The following is a 19746-nucleotide window of genomic DNA, read 5'->3' on the forward strand; positions in this document are numbered from 1 at the left end:
CAAACAGGAAAGCCCCACTCCGCGCAGCAAATCCACTGTGCCCTATAAAATCCGCTCGATCTTTTTTCTGCTCTTCTCTTTCCTTCTCACTCCCAACATCGTCTCCCGTCAAAAGCAAGAAAGTCTAATGCGATCTTCTCCTGCTCTCTCGGGTTTCGGCAAGGAACATCCACTCGGCCTGCCACTGCGATTACACCTACTAACTTGGTAAGATACACTGTTCCCCTTGTCGCCTTTCTACATCACACTCGGCCAGCAAGGGTCGTTCCTGTGACGGCCCCAATTTCTATGATGAAAAATTTTCCTACATTCGCAGTTTCCACGCTAGCCATCGCCGAACCTATTTTCAAGATGGTGTTGAGCGCATAACTTCCTTGGATGTCTGATTGAAATTGCTGGTCGCTTTGTCGATTTTTGAATGGCGACTTTTTGGAGTCGTGGTGTTGAACCTTGCTAACAGGCTTGGTTCTTAGAACTGAACAGGATTCTTTTGTCTCGTCTTGAGTTGCCATTGGCAATTGTGATATAGCTTTTGTTCCCTGTCGCTGGTGGTGGCTTGGTCGTGTGCTCCAAGCTGGTTGAAAGCTTTTCAAGTCGGCCTGGCAGCTCTATACCAGAAGCCTACTGTGTCGGGTGGAGCTATCGTGTCTAGAATCATGGAATCAATACAAATATCACTTTTACGAACCATTGCCTTCTTTCGTAAACTCAAACATGTAGAATAATCAAGATGCTTTTCTTAGAGCTTGAGCTGAGCAAAACGTACCTGCATTGCTGGACTTGCACCCTCGAGCGATGTGCTCCACCGTAGATCACATCCACAGCTTCGCCGCGGCAGACCCCTGCTTCACATCTCCCCTCCCTAACCACTACAATCCAAAAACCATGATCCTCTGAGCCCATCTCGATCCCTAATTGACCCAATTCTCCTCTGAAACCACTCAATCGCCTCCATCGAATACACTCTTCCATTCCAATCCCACCACACACGCCATGGCCGCACCGCCCAGGCACTCGGCGATGCTCTCTGTGAGCAACACCGCAGGCACGCCGCAGTCCGGATCAAGCGACAAGTCACAGACTCCACAGCAGCCTTCAACACCGCAGCCCACACAAGGTCTCCGCGTCCCATCAAACCGCAAGACCATCTACGACCGACACCTGAATCGGAGCCGAAATGCAGAGCTCAGCCGCGCCAGCTTCGCGTATCTCTTCGCGGAGATGGTCACATATGCCCAGCGGCGGGTAACGGGGATTCAAGATTTGGAGAAACGGTCAGCCCTTCCTGAGATTGAACATCGCATGTTATATACAGCCACAAAACAAAACCACTGATACGCCTTGCCCAGATTAAATGAACAAGGATACCCCCTCGGCCTCCGTCTCCTCGATCTCCTCTTCTACCGCACAACAACAACCTCCTCTTCGGCCCTCTCCAGCTCCTCAACCTCCTCTTCCCCACCAAACCGTCCCCTCCGCATCCTCACCCTCCTCCACCTCATCCATGGGCCCCTCTGGCGCCTCCTCTTCGGACGCTCCGCCGATGCCCTCGAGCACTCCGTCTCCCCGGACACTCCCAATGAATACATGATTACGGACAACGATCCACTCGTGAATACGTATATCAGCGTGCCGCGGGAGATGAATCAGCTTAATTGCGCGGCGTTTGTGGCGGGGATTATTGAGGGTGTGTGTGATGGGTGTGGATTTGAAGCCAAGGTTTCGGCGCATAACCAGCCGACGGAGATGTGGCCGAGTCGGACAGTGTTTTTGCTTGGGTTTGGGGAGAGTGTCATGGAGAGGGAGAAGGTGCTTGAGCGGGCGGGCATTAAATAGGGTTGTGCGAGGGATGCTTTAATGCCTGTTCGCATGGCGGGTTCCCATGTTTCGTCTGGAACTATTTTCTAGCTCCTGCTTGTCTGCTCGTTGTGCAGATGTAGGAGTCGCTGTACGTTCTTGCATACTCGTGGGGCGAGTATACTCAGATGTGTACTTCCTTTGAACAAGTGATTGCGCTACGTTGATGAACCTGCTTCGGTTGTCTACGTTGCCCATCGACAAGGACAATGCTGACCGAGCTATTGGACCGCTATTAGATCTGACTGATATTCATGTACAAAGTCTTCGCTGGCGGATTGGCCAGCAAAGATTCATTCAATCAACAATAATGAACCCTCCGGGAGAGGGGTATGCCATATCTCATATAAAACTCAAACAATGGAGTATCTTGCTCGAAATGCCAGTATATTACATCGACTCGAATCCAGCCATGCAAGCTTTTGATCAGAAACGCCACGCCAACGCCCACGTAAAGACCATATTATCAAGAGCTCTCTACTCGTCGCCGTTTATCCCGGTCATCATATGGCGACGGGCTGCGTTTCCGCCGCTCCCTAGATCGACTCCTCTCTTCGTGCCGGTCTCTTCTAGGAGACCGCGATCTTGATCTCTGCCGCGGCCGCACAGCACTGGCATTGGCACCAGTTGGCCCCGACGGTCCATGACCCCGATCATCGCCGCGATCAGGCATAAACCGCTCGTCCGTAATTCCAACAGGAGGGGCATTCTCCCGCCTCCGGTTCTGGTAGCCGTCGCCAAAGCGTCCCGTGTCCTCCGTCTTCAAATCACGATAGCGCGTACGTCCCTTTTTTCCTAGCTTGGTCATATCCCGAATCTGCATGTACTGAGGCAACGTCTCGACCGCGACATCGTCTGCAAACCGGCGACCCATAACATTGCGCTGGTCCAAACCCTCGCGCTCCTGATCGTCCCGGAAGAAAGCACCCTTGTGGAAATAGCGCTGCATGAACCCGGTCTGGCCGCGGGTTGCCTCGCGCTCTTCATTCTGCTTGGCGATGAACTCGCGGTCCTCGCGCTCGCGCTCTTCAGCGGTCAGATTGCGCCGGCGCTCGATCTCTTCGCGCTCTTTCTCTGCTTCTTCGATGGCTTCGCGCTCGCGCTTGACGCGCTTGAGTTCGCGGAGTTTCCAGGCTGCGTACTCGGCTTCTGGGTCGATATCGTCGCGGTCATCTATGGCGGTTTCTTCGTCGGCTTCGGCAAGGTCGTCGTCATCGTCCCAGGCTTTGTTTGCTGCGGACCTCGCGATGGCGTCTTTCTCGAGTTGGTCTCGTACTAATTGATCTGCTTTTTCTTGGCGTTGAGCACGTCGGGCTTCGTTGTCTGCGGCGGAGTCGGCGCCGCTGATAGGTGCTCGCGCTGGAGCTTCTGCGCCTTGTCCGCCTGCATTGCCTCGCTTATCTTTCTTAATGAATGTAGGCCGAATCAACATCCGCCGTGGCGCTTCATCCTCTGAACTGCTCTCTTCCTCGGAGCTATCCTCCTCCTCTTCATCTTCTTCTTCCTCTTCCTCGTCACTTGCTGTTGTTGGCCTTGCGACTGGCGCGGCTTTAGGCATTGGAGCTTGCGTGGTATCGAGTCGGGCCTGAGGCGCAGCCTTTGCAGTTGACTGGGCTGGTTCGTCATCCTCTTCATCGGTCATGAATCCCTCTTCATCCTCATCCTCTTCTTCTTGAGCCTTCTTTACCGCAGCTGCAGGGAATGAGCTTGCTTTCGGTGCTTGCTGTCTCCGTCGCTGCTCTTCCACTCGCCGCTTTCGTTCTTGTTCCTTTTTCGCCTCGATACCCTCTTCTTCCTCTTCCTCCTCTTCGGATGATGGCTCCTCCGCGATCGCCTTGCCGGGACGATACCGACCCACAGGCTTGAGTGGGTTCGCGGTCATCCCGCGATGCTGGGAGGGAGGGGAGGTGGCATTGTGGTGAGTTGTAGAGGAAATGGCTGGCGACGGGCGAATAAAGGTAGGATGTGGTTGAATTGTTCTCAATTTGGATCAAGTGATGGCGCAACAGCCCATAGGTCCGGGTTGAGGACACTTGAAGCTTTTCTGTAGACGTAGAAGCAGAGCTTCGGGTTGAAATTGATATCATCACGTGATGATACCAGGACTACGATGAGAAGGGGATCGAAATAGAAATTGGAGGTAAAAAAGACAAATAATAACAAATTGACTAGCTTAGATTGAATAACTAATAAAATATCATTTGAAATCTTTCCTCAAATCTTCCAGTACCAACCTTTTCGACACCGCAAGTGCGTACACTATCAGCCGGAAGTGCATTATGAGCTACACGTGATCACGCGTCCCGCGCACCGCGTCAACCCAAGAAGCTTCGAAGCATCTCCGAATCTCAATCAGCTAATCCCATACCTCAAAGACCCCTTGAGCACCCCATTAATTTGCATTATTCTCTTTTCGAATCCTCAAAACAACCGCAAAAATGTCCCTTCAAACCCCCCCGCATCCTCCCCGCCCACCTCAACGCCTTCCACCCCTCCAGCTCAGGCCCGCGCTCAACACACACCGTACGCATCCTAGGCACAGTGACTGGACTCCGCGGCGACCAAGCGACAATTACATGTGGCAATAACGGCGATGTCACCCTCCTCTTGAAGCCGGATTCGCATTTGCAGATGGGAAAGCTTGTCGAGGTTGTAGGGAAGGTTACTGATTTGGAAGGTGGTCAGGTACGTTGATTTACAGCGGATACCTTCCTTGCACAAGAGGGTTCCACGTGGAGAATAGATATTTCCAGCGTACAGACTTTCATAATAGTACGAGTAGCTAACTCTCCAACCTTAGGGTCTTGGTATCCGGGTATTGGGCACGACAGACTGGGGAAATCCCTCAGACTGCGGTAGGTCTTTCTTTCGCTTTGAACAGCTCACCAAAGATTTGAGCTTAGTCCATGATGCTGATGCTAATTTTTATCCCCTCAGACTACAAAATCTACGAACAGGTTGTCGAGGCAACCCACCGGTTCAAGTCTATCTTCTACGACGCCGAGTAAAAGGTGACCGATATAGGATGAAGAAGTCGCCTCATTCTCGGGATCGGAATACTACTTAGAAGCTATGTCTTGGAGATCAAGTCGTTCGATGTTGCCTTTTAATTTTTTTTTCGTGTGCCATTAGTACTTTGCATATCGCGTATGATTTCATGATCAATGGAACTTTTTCCCACGGCAATGTTGCACAATAAGAAATACCAAAAATCTTCATTTTGCTGTTGAACACTTCATAATGTCCAAGACCTTGCGTCTAGAAAAGCCTAAAATTTTCAACCGATTCTTAGTTTCAAATTAGCCCTGCTACAACGATCTGCCTTGAACGTGGGCTGATCGAACCTAGAGTTTAAACCTACTCGTAGCGCAGGCTCTGGAGCTGTAACGCAATTGATTAAGGGATATAAGACTTATACGCCCCCGATCCATCTCACAAATGAATTCTCATCTGCTCCCATCTCTCCGTTCTGGTCAATACACTTTACAAAAGATCCCATAGTCTGAATCAATCATTCAAATCTCATTTTTCTTTCAAGAGCGAAGGTTGTTTGGAAGTCCATCTATCTGGTACTTCTGGTCATCACATATAACAAAAAAGAATATCATCACATGAAAACCATAGGACCACCCGCAGGTGAAGACCGGCATGCAATAAAAGGTAACAAGATGGTGTACCTCGCAAACCCAAACGCCGACGCTAAGAATAATCCAATGTGATGCAAGGGTAATAAGAAGTAAAAAGACATTAAGAGCAAATGTGGTAAGGCCGTTGATGTTTATGCGGGAGAGTTGGCTGCCTGGCCACGCTCCTTGGGAAGCTTGGTGGCAGTGGCGGTGATAGTGACCAGACCCACGGGGTCTGTTTGGAGGGCATCGGAGCTGAAGAAGCCCGAGTCCGGGACGACGTTCCCGTCAAAGTTGAAGGGGTTGAATTCGGAGTTGTGTAGGTTCTCTTTCAGGATAGCCGGATCCGAAAGAATTGCATTGATGAGGTCGTCCGAGGGATTGTTCTCTTCATCGGACGCGGTGGGGGAGACGTAATCAGAGGGGAGCCAATCCGCCCAGTTGTTGCCCGAGAACTTATCATTCTCGAGTTGGAAAGGGGTAGGATCGTCGGGGGCTTCCTCGAAAATGTCGAGGATCATGCCATCCAGAGGCGTGAAGGATTCAGAGTGTAGACCAGTATCAGGCAGTGCGGGGACGCCCTGCTTGGTAGGGGACCGACTCTGAGAGCGAGCAGAGCGGGGAGAATTCTCTGGCTCATCCTGGATGCGTTGCAGTCGTTCAGCGGTCAGGCGAGCGGCGGTCGTAGGCACTCCAATATCCTTCCGCCTGTTGGCAGTAGGGGAGTTGCCGGGCAGCGAGTGGCGTCTCTCGTGCAATGCAGCAGGGCGAGTGTGGCGACGTCGAGGAGTAGGGCTGACTGGGAGATCAAAGTCCAGAGAAGGGGCCTCGAAGAGATCGTCAATTTCATCCTGGGGCGTAGGCGCCGAGTTTTCCTTCGCCTGGACCTGCTTCTCACCCTTGCTCAGACGAGGACTGCGACGAGGTGAGCAGCTGTTCATGAACGAAGAACCGAGCTCCTTCAAGGGCCCTTCCTTCTGGGAAGATCCAAACAGAGCGCGGCGCACAGGCTTGGGGGTCAGCTTGGTCTCATCCGGGGCAGGGAAGTTGCGATTCTCAATGTTCCTGGCTGGGCTGGATTGAATAGCAAGCCGTAGGGCCTCGATGGCTTCCTGCTGGTCCCAGCGAGGTTTCTCGCTAGATCGTGGAGGCTCAGCGCTATTTGCGCGACGCCGCTTGTTGGGATACTCTGCTTCATCGTCCACGTCTTGGGCTTGATCCTGATCCTGGCCCTGGTCCGCATCATTCTCCACGTTAGGAGTAGCGCCCTCGTCATTATGTACAGAGGATGCCTCCGTCGGGGCGGGAGATGACTGCGCAGTCCGGATGGACACGGCCTTGCTGCGAGTGCGCGTAGAGGGCTTGGACAAGGGACCACCACTCTGCTTGCGATTCCTAGATGGACGCTTCTGCTTGCCATCGGTTCCGGACGCAGATAGCTGCCGGTTCCATCGATTCTCCGGACGCATACTCTTACACTTGTGAAGCCAGAGACCGCAAGGATTGCAAAGTAGGAGCTGGGTCCATCCCTGGTCCTCGGGGCTCGTCCCCGTCCCAAGACCCTTCTTGTAGAGCCGGAACTTGGTAACCTCTTCCTTGACATTCCTCTCGAGAACTTCCCAGAACAGCAGACCTCGCGTCTTCATCATACTTTTCGCATCTTCTTCACTGCCAGTAATGTCTTTCGTCCATGCTCGCCTCCATGTAGGTGTTTCGATAGTCCCACAATTTTCACAGTAGGGCGGAACCACACCACTTGCAATGGCCGCGTCGAGCCGAGCCTGCACTTGCATCGCCCTCTTCGCTGCACCTCCGCTGCGAGGGGGCCTTCGAGAATACTCAGGTTGGGGCGCAGGCGTCTCGACGATGGAAAAATCACTCATGGGTCCCGCACTGCTCTGGAAGTACTGAGCAGGCGGTTGAACGGGAGCGACTGGGTCACTTGCGGGGTTAGCCCTCCGAAACTGTTCCAATTCGCTTTGTGACATGGGTGCGGGTGCTAGCGGTTTAGGTGTCGGGCGGCAGCTCATGCGCGAAGATGGTCTAGAGCCAGCTGATGTGTTTGGACGTGGAGGATGTGCTTGATTAGACCTTGGCTCCACTGGGCCATCGCTCATTAGCATGGGATCATTCAGACCCTCTGACAACAGACCGATGGCACTCGCGGGAGAAGTGGCCTGCACTGCAGACCGAACTGACCGAGAGCGCTTCTCGCCAGTTACAGGCCGGGAATCGGCCCTCTGAGCATCTTCCACGGGAGTTCCTGCTCCCTCCTCCATGAGATCATCCAGTCCGCCACTCATGAATCCAGAGTCGGTGTCCAGGGAGATGGGAGGCAAGTTGGGACTAGATCGGGATGGGAACCGAGACTCTAGAACAGGAGGCGAAGAAGGCATGTTGAAAGGAGGCTCAAACAAACCCTGGTACCGGTCTTCTGGCGAATTGGCTGTCTGGTCCGTGGCGAAATCATCGCTATGAGCGTAAGGAGATGTGTATGAGCTATTGCTATGCGTGGAGCTTTCGCGCAACAGGCTGGATGGCAGTCGTGTTCGGCGTTGGAAATCCCCAGGTCGGGAGATTGGAGTTGGAGGGCGAACAGGTTCCTCGTGAGATTGCTCTACAGAAAGAGCGGGATTCACAGGTGTTGGGCGGTGGATTCGTACAGAGGCGGCAGTGCTCGCAGCCACTCGGAGGGAGCTAGGCTGTCTTTCAATGTTCATATCAGACTTGCCTGGCCATCCTGCTTGGTAGAGCTTGGCCCTCTTCCGTTGCTGGGGTTCCATAACCTCTTCACCTCCACTACCATACCCTGAGTGGATCGAATCTCTTCTTGAAGGGATACCAAATTGCTGGAGTTGAAAGTCGCTGTCCTGCATAGAAGCACTAGATGAAGGGCGGATGCTATCACTGTAAGAAAAGCTCTGCTTCGGCTGAAGAGGCTGTTGATGCTGTGTAGGAGTACGAGTTCCCGCTGGGGTAGACATTCGGCTAGGAGGGCCAAAGGAATGGGTTGGTGATGACGACCGAACGGACTCGTTGGTTGGATAATTCGAGTAATCCCGCGGCGTGGCGCTCTCACTCAAGAGTTGGTGGACTCTTTCGATGCCCGACTGATCCATTGGCGAAGTCACACGACCTTGTTGCTGGTTCCGAGCGGCTTCCAAAAGAGCCGGATTTTGCCGGAGGAAATTCGTCCATGACTGAGCATCAAAATCGTGGGGAATTACATTGCTCAATTCGCGGTACTTTTGCATACTGTCGAGGTATTGACTTTGCATCACTGTAGGGACAGGGACCAGACGCAGTTTGACTTCCAATGTCTCCTGGGCGCCTTTTGAAAAAAGACCCATAGGATTCTTGCACACTCGACCCGTCACCATCGTCTTGGACTGGTGAGCAGGAGCATCTGGTGTTGGCGACGCAGATGCGAGGACCCATGATAACATTCCCTGTCCTACCAAAGGAGTCTCATATTCGGAGTAATCGTAGGCGTAGACTGTGTAGTCCTTTCCCAGCTGTGCCACCAATTCAGGACTAAATCAGACTGTATGAGTATTCCAATCGGTCGTCTCGAGCGTAGGGGGGCAAGGTAGTCAAACCTGGCAGAAACAATTGCCTGAATACATGTTTTCAACTCGATCACACCGATCTGAGTTTGCTCGTCCAGATAGGCAGTCTGAAGATCGAGCACATGGGGCCACCGAGCAAGGCAATTGGTCTTGTTCTCGTTGTCAAACGTGTACAAGACCTTTAACCTCATCGGTCGGACGGTGATTCCGTCCTGAGATTCCATCTCAACAAAATCTGCTTGTACACCATGCACGACAGCGGTTTGAAGAACAATGTCGAAAATCAGGGAGAGTCAACAGAGAAGGGGGCCGGTCGGTGGGTATCGAAGGTATAAGGAGGCAGGTTCGCAGTTGGAAGTTCGTAGGGAGGGCGTGAATGTGGGTATTGAATAATCCGGCAAGAGGCAATAAAGCTGGCTACATGCACTCCACGTAGTACTCGGAAGGGATGGAAAGTTGGTAGCGGGGGAGTTCCGAGCCAAGCAACTATTGAGAAACCTGGTCGTCCAGGAGAAATGGTCGGTTATGCTGCAGATGGTGGAGAAGACTGCAGCATTGGAATGTTAGCTGGGGTGATTGACAGTTGAGAACCCTCAGCAGGGCGCAATTATCGACCGCTTCTTAGGATAGATTGGTTACGTGGGACAAAAAAGGGCATTGGAGGACAAAAAGGGACATACACCTGCAGAGGAGAGAAAGAAGGGTGGGGGAGCAGTGAGGAGAGTGAGCAAGGAAGGAAAGAAAGAGGCGGGAGAGGATGTAGAAAAGAAGCCTTGCATACGCGGGTTGAAGCTATCCGTCGATCAACAAGCGTGTACGCGACGTGACGCAGCCAATCGCGCACGATTTAATTTGCCTGAATTGTCAGGCCCTCAACCACGGCAACTCGCCTGGTCACGTGAGACATCGAACTTGACGGCCGCGCGATCTTCGCAACCCGACGAGAGACCATCAAGGCCCTTTTATATTCCTCCCTTCCACACACCATGTCGACAGCTCCGGACCCCAAGATTCAGTACGTTTTGCAATCAATGACTCATCATACTCTGAGTTTCTCAGCTGACCCATTTCCTAAACAGAGACCTGCTCAACAAGCCGAAGAGCGAGCTCACGTATGTCTACCTTCTCCCCCCCAAAGCTCGACCACCCTGAGTTTTCCCAATCGCTCGATGGATGAGCATCCCGTTACCCCCCTTCATTTTCTTCCGAGTGGTGCCTAGTCACCTGAACTGCGGGGTTGATAGTATCTCCGACCGACATCTCTTTGCTCTCCCCTCGATCCCATCACATTCCAATGCATGCAGGCAAAGGCATACATAAAACTAATCGTGCATCGCGCATCTTATAGAGAATATGAGGTCGCTCTCGTCGAGGAGCACGAGCTCACCGCCGGCCCTCTCTCGCTTCTGCAGACCGCTACCCGCACACACACCCAGGTCCTGATCTCCTGCCGTAACAACCGGAAGCTGCTGGCCCGTGTCAAGGCCTTTGACCGACACTGCAACATGGTGCTGGAGAACGTGAAGGAGATGTGGACCGAGAAGCCCAAGGGCGGAAAGGGCAAGGGTGTGAACAAGGATCGCTTCGTCAGCAAGATGTAAGTCTGGACTCGGTCACTCAGTTCTCTCTTCCACTTGCGCTATCGCAAATTCATTGATATGGATGGCTTGGCGAATCGGGGATGCTGGACGATTTTGAGTTCTTATCGACTAACCTTTCTCCCTTTCAACCAGGTTCCTGCGTGGTGACTCTGTCATCCTCGTCCTGCTGAGCTGAGCGCCCTATCCCGTCATCTTATCTCTTTCTCGGTCACGTTCATCCCACCCGGGTTGTAACCCCGGGATTCTAGATCCGAATCTGCGGGACGGTTGATCTTCCTGCATCGTGCGCCGCTTACATGCCCACAAAGAAAAGACGGCATTTTTCATCGCTTTGACTTTGTGGGAACAAAAGGATTTCCTCTGTAATCGCTCTCGATACCCTTTTTTCTTATCTACTTTTCACTTGACTCTACAACCCCTCCTGCCGCCCTTGCTTCTGGTCACCGCTAGGGCTATTCAGATCAACGCACTGTTCCCTGTGGAGATAACGTTGGTTTGTAACGTTACTTCGGTCGATGCTCCTGGTCAAAATACGGATGGATAAAAATGAAACTATCTCCGGCGTTCCGTGTTATTTTTCGGGTCGATGAATCCGCGCTTCTAGAGGCAAGCGTTGGGCGGCGTCTTATCCTTGGAGTAGGAGATGTTGGTTAGCAATGAACTTTCTGAAAGATCGTGGATGATTCAAGTACTTCCAGATGTATGGTGATGTCCGACTTCGATTGTAGTGTGCGGAGTAAATTGCTATCCGATGCCTGAGAATATCTTGCACCTTCGTACTAACTACAACTCAAGCCATGTATAGGTTACTCCTCCCACCTTTCTTTAACTCTATGCTGACTGTAGACAAAATTCACCAACATGCTAAATGATATAGTGACATGGCGATATACAGATCGTGCCCGGTGGGTACTATTTACACACCAATATATTCAACCAGACAACTCAAGGTTCACTGTCATCATCATGAGATTATATTAGAACAAGACCGCAAGAAACAACCCAAAAATGGTCCTCGAGTCAAAAGAAACGCTATTTATACCCAAAAACAAGCCACGAAAACTGCATGCATCTTCCTACCACCACCACCACCAAGCAGTCCAACATCCCATCCCCACTAAAGGACGAAATCAAAATCTAAACCGCCTCCGCCAACCCCGTCAAAAACTCACTAAGCCCGTAAGCACCGGGATCAGGCACCTTCCCAATCCACTCCGCCTGACCACCAACATAAACCGACCTCCCAAGACTAGCCTTCATACTCTTCGTCGACTCAGTTCCCTGCTGCGCCGCCGCAGCCGCAACCCGCACATCCTTCGTCTCGAGCAGCGTATCGCAGAACGGCACCAGCGCATCCATCAGTGTACGGTCACCCGGCTTCGCGGGCGTGTACTTGGCCAGCGCGGTGACGGAGTGTTTCAGCGCTTTGGCCCAGACTTCGGATGTGACGGGGAGATTGGAGCCGGAGCCGGTGTCCTGGTCGCGGAGGCCGTGGGCGAGCGCGTTGAGGAAGATGGCATAGATGGCGCCGGATGTGCCGTCCATGACGTTTTCGACGACTTCGACGATGCGGAGGACTGTGTTGACGGCGTCGTCGATGAGGGGGTTGAGGTGTTGTCGAGGAGTTTTTGGATGGCTTCGGCGCCGCGCTTGAGACCAATGCCGCAGTCGCCGTCGCCGACGATCGTGTCGTAGCGGGTGACTTCGGGCTCGGCGGCGATGACGCGCTGAAGGCCGGCGCTTAGGACCTTCTTGATGATGGCCGGGTCCACTGTGATGGGAGGTTAGTTTTGGGAGGAGATTGATTTCAATCCGAGAAATGGAACTTACGCTTCAGATTACTCGGTGTCTCCTCGACGATATTGGACACCTTGAGCTCGACCGGCGTGTCGATACGCTCGTTCCATGTAGAGGTGTTGATGGGGGCAGCCCAACCGACTGCCTCGGCAGGGGCATCGATCAGCTCGAGCATGGATTTGCCCGGACCCAGGCCATTGTCGGCCAGCTGCAGCAGCGAGATGCTGAAGCCCATACCGTTCAGGCTGGTCAGGAAGGTACCCTGGAGGACCCGGACAGGCTTGGCCTTGTGATCACGGACCAGCTGACGGTGCACCTCGTCGGTGATGCCGGCCAGCTCAATAGGGCTAACACCACCCAGGTTGTTGACCAACAGAACGAACTCATTATCCGGGTTGCGCTTCAAAAAGGCGCGGTCAGTATCGTTCGGGTCCAGCAACTGCGTGAGCATAGTCGAGACCGTCTCAACCAGGTTGGCCTTGGTGCGATGAGATCCAGGCTCATTGTGAATGCCCATGCCAATCTCGACTTCGCCATTAGGGATGAAATCCTCCGGCACGCCACGACCGGGAACGTGGACGTGCTCCAAGGATGAACCAATGGAGACCAGATTCTCATTGGCGAATTGTGCGAGCTTATGCACCTCCTCGAGAGAACCACTGCATGAACCATCGTCAGAATTGACCAGTTCCAATCTATGAAGATAGGTGACAGCCAACTTACCCAGCCTCCGCCAGAGCACCGGTCATCTTCAAGATGAGCACGCCACCAGCAATACCCCGACGACCGACTTTACCACCCTTCTCCCGACCAACGCCGACATCATCGTTAATCGCAAAGAACTCGGTGCGAATACCAGCAGCTCGGCATTTCTCCGCGGCCATACCAAAGTTCAGCACATCCCCGGTATAGTTATTCGGAAGAATGAGGACGCCAGCGTCCGTCGCGACCCGATCAATAGCAGCACGGCGAATCTGCTCCGCCGAGGGCGAGGCGAAAATCGTTCCAGCAACTGAGGCATCGCAGAACCCTTTACCAACGAAGCCCGCAAATGCAGGCTCATGGCCCGAGCCACCGCCGGTTATGATGGAGACCTTGCCAGGTCTGCGGGAGGCATCAGGGCGGCGGAAGATGATCTTGTTTTGGGTATCCAAGGCCAGGGATGGGTTTGTGAGGGTGAGGGAGTTGAGTGCGGTCAGAACCAGATGGTTCGGATCGGAGAAGAAGTGCTTGGCTGGGAGGAAATGTCAGATTCAAGGTTCTTTTGGGTTGAACAGAAGGCCAGTTTGCGCTTCGCTGTAGATCCAAGAGCAGCGGAGATGAGAGGGTGATGGAGACTTACTCTGCATTATTATTGATCAAAAATGGACTTGTCCAGTTTCTCTTGTTTGCAAGGCTTTTTGTTGCGTTTTGTTGTTCTTCGCGTCGTTAAATTCCAATGCGAACCAACCGCCTCGGTATATCAAACACGAAAATCTGGGGAAACTCCACGCGGGAGTATCAGGGGGGATTTATATAATGCTTTTTCTTTGCGCAACTCGTCTTCAGTGCTGCCACAGGCCAAGTCGCCAATCGGCAAGCTGTCGTGTAATTCACAGGTCCGAGTGTCCGCCGAGTAAACCTGGTACAGTCGCCGATGGACAGCGGGTCGCGGATTGGACTTTGCGGCGATGCGAAGGCGGGGAAAAAGTGGGGGGTTGACGCAGCGGGGACGCTGGGGAATTCACGTTAGCTGATTTCCAACAAGAATAATAATAATGGCCGGGGAGAATGGGAAATTCGATCTGAGGGATTCGTGGGGTGATTTTGGGGGGTCGCAGAAGTCGTTGTGTGGGAGAGAGAGAAGGGGGCACTGTACTGTACCTATCGGAAATATCGACAAAAGTATACACGAAGCCGGGAAGTATACACACCAGGAATGGTCAACGGGAGATTGATCAACACATGAGCGGGGGATCCCTCCTCTTTATGCCGAGCTCCAAACTTTCAATTCCTGCTTGCCACTGGTCTTGTTCATATTTCCTGATCTTTTTTTATTTTTCTGCTGCCCACATGAACCGAGATGCTCCCGCTGCTGCGCCGGTCTGGACCGTAGGCGCTTCGGCTTACCCTCTACGGATATCCCGTCTCCCCGCCTCCCCGCCAGGCACCGCATTCTACGACCGGCTCGAAAATAGCTATGTACGACTTTAGGACCATGGAATACTTGCGTCTCTATAGCGGGGAAAGTGGCGGACGGAGCTTATCGTCCGAAACATACACCGCTGGGAAAAACGGGCGCAACCAGTCAATGGATCATTCTCGCCCGAGTAGTCGACAAACTGCTGCGATGCACTCCTCCTCCCCCTTGCAACCGACGAGGCTCATACAGCAGGTTAGCCGGAATACATGTCGCCTTCCTTCTTGTACTTATATCCTGGATACTAAGAAAACGAAGTTTCAATTGACGATGGGAATTGATCACTCACGACTAGATGTTAGTAGTCGTGTTGATAGATTGCAAACCTACTTGAATTATGAACTATATAATCCAATAGTTTGGATTGGGTGTCTATTCTCTTCTCCAAAATTTAACCATGATCTGTCTATACTTACCAAATATGTCCAGACGAAAAGACGAAAGCGGGGACCAGTACAGGGCCCTCGATGTACTTAGTCAATACACCGAGTGGAGAGGCAAAGGCTATCATGAGACCAGCAAAAAAAAGACGTGCTCCAGATCGCGCCAGGCCCGCGCTGTCAGATCGTTGAGGTGGGGTCTCCTGGTTCGACCATAGTTTATACCTTATACCCCTGGGAAAATAAGAAAAGCGCAGGATATACAATAGGTCCATTAAGTTCTATATCGGGGAGTAGAGGACATCCTGAATTAGCACGAGGTGGGTGTATTGTCCGACCAATTGAGTTACACGGTCATATATCCCACATCCCTATGACTTCCATCTCCTCAATTGAATCGATTCAATACTATGGATAGCATTCCATCGAATAAGTAATGATCGTACTGTAGGAATCAGGTGCTGGCCCCACCACAAAGTCACGAGCAGCCCCAGCGGGGCCGAACGTGCATTAAGATACAGTCCAGATTTACAGATGTGCCAGGGGGATTAATCATTTCGCAGGGTACATCTCGTATGATTCGAACTCGATCACGTTGGCATGGACAGCATCATGCTTCATTTCTGAGCAGTTCAATGGTTAATAGCCCTATTATTGTCGAGAATGATGAGCTAAAAGTAATGGACCTTGGGTACCTCTAGAGATCGAATGCTTATTGCTTCCTCCAAGGAGTCCAGCTCTGGACCTGAACGAACGGTACGCGCTCCCCACTACAGTACACAGAACTGCCGATTCATAGTACGGACTATGAAACATGGAATACACAGTTTCTAGTAGCAGGTTAGGGAGCCCCTACTACTCTGCCTCCGATTGTAGTGTCCCGGTACTCGGCATATGGGGGGGCTCGGAGCTACTCCGACCATTCTTTTGTCTTCCACTCGGGTTCTACCGAAACAGCTCTTGAGAGAGCGTTAGGTGAAGAGATCAAATTATTTCAAAACGCCGAACAAAAAATCATGCCAGATACATGTACAGTCCTGAAAGGCAATGAGTATTATTTCCATTGTTCAATTGCACAATCCTAAGCGCTGGCCCGGAAACTGGAAGGGTGGGAAAGGAAAACCACAACCAAAAAAAAAAAAAAAAAAAAAAGGCAAACCGACGCGCCCTTCCGGTCCCAAAATGGTAATCCCACGCACCGCTAAGTAAAAAAGAGAGAAAAACAGAATTCCGAATCCGCTCGCCTGAGGCGTCCTCTTCTATGCCACGTATCTGTATTGGTTGTTCTCGGCTCGCTCCATGTAGTCCTTTTCGATTAATCTGTATTGGGAGAAGAAGGTTAGCACAAACGCTCACCGGACACAAAAGGAGAGAGCCAAAGTATTCTACAAAACGGGGCGCTATCATACTTCTCAATGTTCGTCTTGATCTCGGCGGGCTGGAGGGTGCCGCGGTGACGAGTGGCCTCAATCACCTCTGCAATGAGCTCGGCATGCTTGATGGTCTTGCGACTCTTCATGATGCGCACAATCGCCGCCTGAGTCTCGTAGTGCCGGTCGGCCGCAACACGTTCGTGGGTCGTCTTGTTCTCCTCCTTGGTCTCTTTCAGCTGGATTTGGTTGATCTTGATGCGCATCTTGGCATCGGTGAAGCTGGCATTGTAGGAGAAGTCGTCGGTCGTTTCTACCTCTTTACCCTTTGGCGTTTTGGTCAAGACCCGGTATTTGGCGCAAGCGAGTGACTGCAAGGTTCGCTGCAGTTCAGGATCCGCTGAAGGGGAATGTTAGTTGGGCGTCAATCACGGTACAGAGGAATCACTTACAAAGTCCCGTCGCAGCCTGGATTTCCGAGTAGCGCAATGTTTCATCCTCGCCGATGTCGTTGAAGAGAAGCAGCACGATTGCCTGGAACGAGCTGACTACCAGTTCCTTGGAACCCTTGGGGAACTTGGCACGCAATTGGCAGTGTGCGAGCTGGTGCTTCCAGTTGAGCCGGCGACCGGTGTGTTTGTTACAATAGAACTCTTGGAAGTCATTGATCGATGTTGCGATGATCGATGGGATCCGGACAGGAACGTCAGCATATGTCGGCCACGCGGCAGCGGAGAGCACATTGACACTGAGGTCAATCGGCAGGCGGTCCTTGCGACCACGCTCTCGGTTGAAAGCAGTGTACGCCGTCATCTCATCGCGCGCCACTTCCATATCCTTGAACATAGTCTCGAGATTATGTGTAAAGCTTGATCCACATTCTAGTGAAGGTCAGTCAGACCAATAGCACAGACAGATGTGAATCTGCACGAGTATATACCTTTCTTCAGACGACCCAGCATACTCTTCTCAGCGTCGTCGCTTGCACTTCGGCCCATCAATAGACGCCTAGCAAGGTCGTTCTTGTAAAAGGCTTCAAATACGGCCTTGCCTTGTACAAACCGGAATAGGTCCAGGACCTGGTCGAGCTGGCGGTTGATCTCGGCATCCTCATCCGCCATTGCGCCCTCTTGTTGACTAGCAGGCATCTTCCAACCCCCCTTTCAACAACCGATCCACGTACTTGGCGATCATCTCTCCGGTCTTGGGATTGTCGGTGCCAGCAGTGGATTCCCCCCTCTTGCTAAGGTTCATGAACTGGCCGAATGCCTCGCGCAGAGTATGACCGAGACCTTCATTCCGATCGAATGACTCGGTAAGGGTATCATCGAGCTGTTTCTTAAACTGCAGTAGATGCACAACCATGTCCGGCTCATTCTTCTCGTCGAATACAATGTTCGAACCCTCCTCGACAATGAAATGACCGAATGCAGACTTCAGTTTGCTTGCCAGATTTCGCCGGTTGAGAAGACTGTACAGCTGTTTCAAGGCGGTCTTTTTGCCCGATCGCATCAGACCGAGCACGTCATTCTCACTGAGGAGAACTGCTTCGTGTTTTGTGACCAGTATCTCATCCAGCAACTCAGACAGCTTTTGTTTTGTACTTCGATTTAGTGAGAATAGACCACATCGTTCGACTTCACGGTCGATCAGATGCTGACTGTTCTCGACGTATGAAGCCAGATCCCCGGTGGATTCCCTTTGCGCCCATGACTCAACGAAGCGGCATGAGTCGTCAATGAACAGCGGCTCAAAGTCATTGCTGTAGACATCAAGGCTGTGGAAGAGCTCAATAGCATCCCGAAGTAATGTTGCATCAGGGATGATGCTGGTCTCGGCACCACGGTCGGCAGCGATGAGATCGCAGGCACCTCGTAATATCTTGGGCTTTAGACTCTGATCGGCGAATACATATGCGCGAAACTGGATCAGTCCCATTTCCTGGATCACGGGGAAATCCTTGGAGTGCAAGAGGAATGACTGGTCGAGATAGTAGAAGATCCAGCGAACAGTAATCTGTAACAAGGTTAGTCCTCAAAGTGATGGCTTTGAGAGGTATAAATGACGTACTAATCTCGAGTGCCAAACCGACCAGGCCTCGATCACTGCCCGCAATGTATCGACATCGGTTCCACCTCCAGCCCTTGTTACCAGGTTGTCCCGTAGCTTCCCAGCTACATAGTCCTTGCACCTTTCCTGTACCTTCTTGGCAAGCAGGGCGGCCCGCTCTTGACGACAGATGTTCTCGGCACCTTTGTACAGCTCTTCCAACGAGATTTCTGGCTTTTGACCATCGAAGATTGCTGATAGAGCAGCGTCCAGTTGTGCCCAGGTCTTGTCGAAGTATGGCTCTTGGTTCATCCGCGGTCCGGTACGGAGGTTCTTGACGACAAGCTTCTTTGCTCCCGCATGAGGGCTGAAGTTGTTCTGGCGAGCATTTGCACTGAATGGCTGTGCCTTTGCTAATGGAGTATTCGAATTCGATCCTGTCAAGGTGCGCACAAAAGCTGCACCGTTCTCGGGCGGGGAACCAGAGAAGTTATACATCTTGTCTGATAGCACCGGATGACCCGACGCGGAGCGCGAAGGTGAAACAGAGAAGCGAGACCGTTTCGAGGGAGGAGAGGGGTTCTGTGAAAGGTTGTTGCGCGAGGGATTCGAGGAGAGAAGCTCCGAGATGGTCCGTTGCGAGTGCGGTTGTGATGGCTCTCCTTGATCGGGAAGCTTCCTCTTGCCGCTCGATTTGCGCTTACCGCTCCGCTGATCGGGGTCGGCGCTCGAGTTCTGCTGCATCCAGCCGGTTCAGTCCGACACGTGGGAGAAGCTTTCAACGATGGATGGATGGCGATGATCGATCGAACATGTCTCTGCCAGGGCGGTCTGGGCGGAGTCGTGCGGGCTCGGGTGTTGAGGGAATTGACGTTGCTCCTCCTCTGGCGACGGTTGTCAACCTCCGCACGGCGATAAGATAGCACCGGCTTCGGGCCTGGACAACCACCGTCATAGGCCGCATCGGATTTATGTCTTGAGGCCGCCTTTAGACATTTCATAGTCCCTTAAATTGTGAGATCATCAACTTGGTCTATCCACCTATACTCAGAGTTTTGAGAATGTATTCAAATGTCCCCAAAATGTGACCCGTCATTCTGCGGGCACAGGCAAGTAATCGTGGCTGACATCCTACATGCAAGTATACGTCCAGAACCTAACCCTTCAACGCCCTGAACCGTACACTGGGGCCCGCTGCAGTGAACTATCTACTCAATCCTAGAATGGAAAGCCGAGAACATGCTCAGTTGATCTGGCTAGACGGATATATTCATTCATCGTCGAGCCAGAAATGAAAAAAATGCATTCGTGAAAATGT

General features: G+C 52.2%; 7 protein-coding genes across 7 annotated transcripts; 3 read left to right on the forward strand and 4 right to left on the reverse strand.

The window, feature by feature from the left end:
• Positions 1 to 993: 993 nt before the first annotated feature.
• On the forward strand, positions 994 to 1836 carry N7458_012152 (trafficking protein particle complex subunit 5; the record flags this gene model as incomplete). The annotated part of the gene is made up of 2 exons (XM_056915534.1): positions 994 to 1274; positions 1350 to 1836. 2 exons carry the CDS (start codon positions 994 to 996, stop codon positions 1834 to 1836), a joined length of 768 nt encoding a protein of 255 aa, XP_056760288.1.
• Positions 1837 to 2323: 487 nt separating this feature from the next.
• On the reverse strand, positions 2324 to 3739 carry N7458_012153 (microfibrillar-associated 1 family protein; the record flags this gene model as incomplete). The annotated part of the gene is made up of 1 exon (XM_056915535.1): positions 2324 to 3739. One exon carries the CDS (start codon positions 3737 to 3739, stop codon positions 2324 to 2326), a length of 1416 nt encoding a protein of 471 aa, XP_056760289.1.
• A 494-nt stretch (positions 3740 to 4233) lies between these two features.
• Positions 4234 to 4865, forward strand: N7458_012154 (putative ssDNA binding protein Ssb3; the record flags this gene model as incomplete). Its single annotated transcript, XM_056915536.1, has 3 exons — positions 4234 to 4542; positions 4658 to 4712; positions 4795 to 4865. Coding segments are annotated over 3 exons (435 nt in total), but the record flags the coding sequence as incomplete, so codon positions are not given.
• A 770-nt stretch (positions 4866 to 5635) lies between these two features.
• On the reverse strand, positions 5636 to 9276 carry N7458_012155 (putative GATA transcription factor (Ams2); the record flags this gene model as incomplete). The annotated part of the gene is made up of 2 exons (XM_056915537.1): positions 5636 to 9017; positions 9083 to 9276. The coding sequence occupies 2 exons, from the start codon at positions 9274 to 9276 to the stop codon at positions 5636 to 5638; spliced, it is 3576 nt and encodes a 1191-aa protein (XP_056760291.1).
• A 725-nt stretch (positions 9277 to 10001) lies between these two features.
• N7458_012156 (mRNA splicing protein SMD2) lies at positions 10002 to 10832 on the forward strand. The gene is made up of 4 exons (XM_056915538.1): positions 10002 to 10067; positions 10132 to 10164; positions 10401 to 10649; positions 10786 to 10832. The coding sequence occupies exons 1-4, from the start codon at positions 10039 to 10041 to the stop codon at positions 10826 to 10828; spliced, it is 354 nt and encodes a 117-aa protein (XP_056760292.1). The 5' UTR covers positions 10002 to 10038; the 3' UTR covers positions 10829 to 10832.
• Positions 10833 to 11790: 958 nt separating this feature from the next.
• N7458_012157 (uncharacterized protein) lies at positions 11791 to 13799 on the reverse strand (the record flags this gene model as incomplete). Its single annotated transcript, XM_056915539.1, has 5 exons — positions 11791 to 12230; positions 12311 to 12424; positions 12484 to 13109; positions 13174 to 13684; positions 13793 to 13799. The coding sequence occupies 5 exons, from the start codon at positions 13797 to 13799 to the stop codon at positions 11791 to 11793; spliced, it is 1698 nt and encodes a 565-aa protein (XP_056760293.1).
• Positions 13800 to 16268: 2469 nt separating this feature from the next.
• Positions 16269 to 19172, reverse strand: N7458_012158 (cullin family protein; the record flags this gene model as incomplete). Its single annotated transcript, XM_056915540.1, has 6 exons — positions 16269 to 16329; positions 16419 to 16779; positions 16832 to 17260; positions 17320 to 17516; positions 17563 to 18395; positions 18450 to 19172. 6 exons carry the CDS (start codon positions 19170 to 19172, stop codon positions 16269 to 16271), a joined length of 2604 nt encoding a protein of 867 aa, XP_056760294.1.
• Between the last annotated feature and the right edge of the window lie 574 nt (positions 19173 to 19746).

This window comes from Penicillium daleae (genome assembly GCF_028827525.1).
Source record: "Penicillium daleae strain IBT 16125 chromosome Unknown utg000009l_segment0_segment0, whole genome shotgun sequence".
In the NCBI taxonomy this organism is placed as follows: Eukaryota; Fungi; Ascomycota; class Eurotiomycetes; order Eurotiales; family Aspergillaceae; genus Penicillium; species Penicillium daleae.

What these genes read in the sequence shown, in the direction of transcription:
- N7458_012156 (XM_056915538.1), top strand. Translation starts at nt 10,039, where the DNA reads ATGTCGACAGCTCCGGACCCCAAGATTCA. An exon ending in GCTCCGGACCCCAAGATTCA is followed by an intron (nt 10,068 to 10,131) that starts GTACGTTTTGCA and finishes TTTCCTAAACAG; the next exon opens with AGACCTGCTCAACAAGCCGA. An exon ending in GATCGCTTCGTCAGCAAGAT is followed by an intron (nt 10,650 to 10,785) that starts GTAAGTCTGGAC and finishes CCTTTCAACCAG; the next exon opens with GTTCCTGCGTGGTGACTCTG.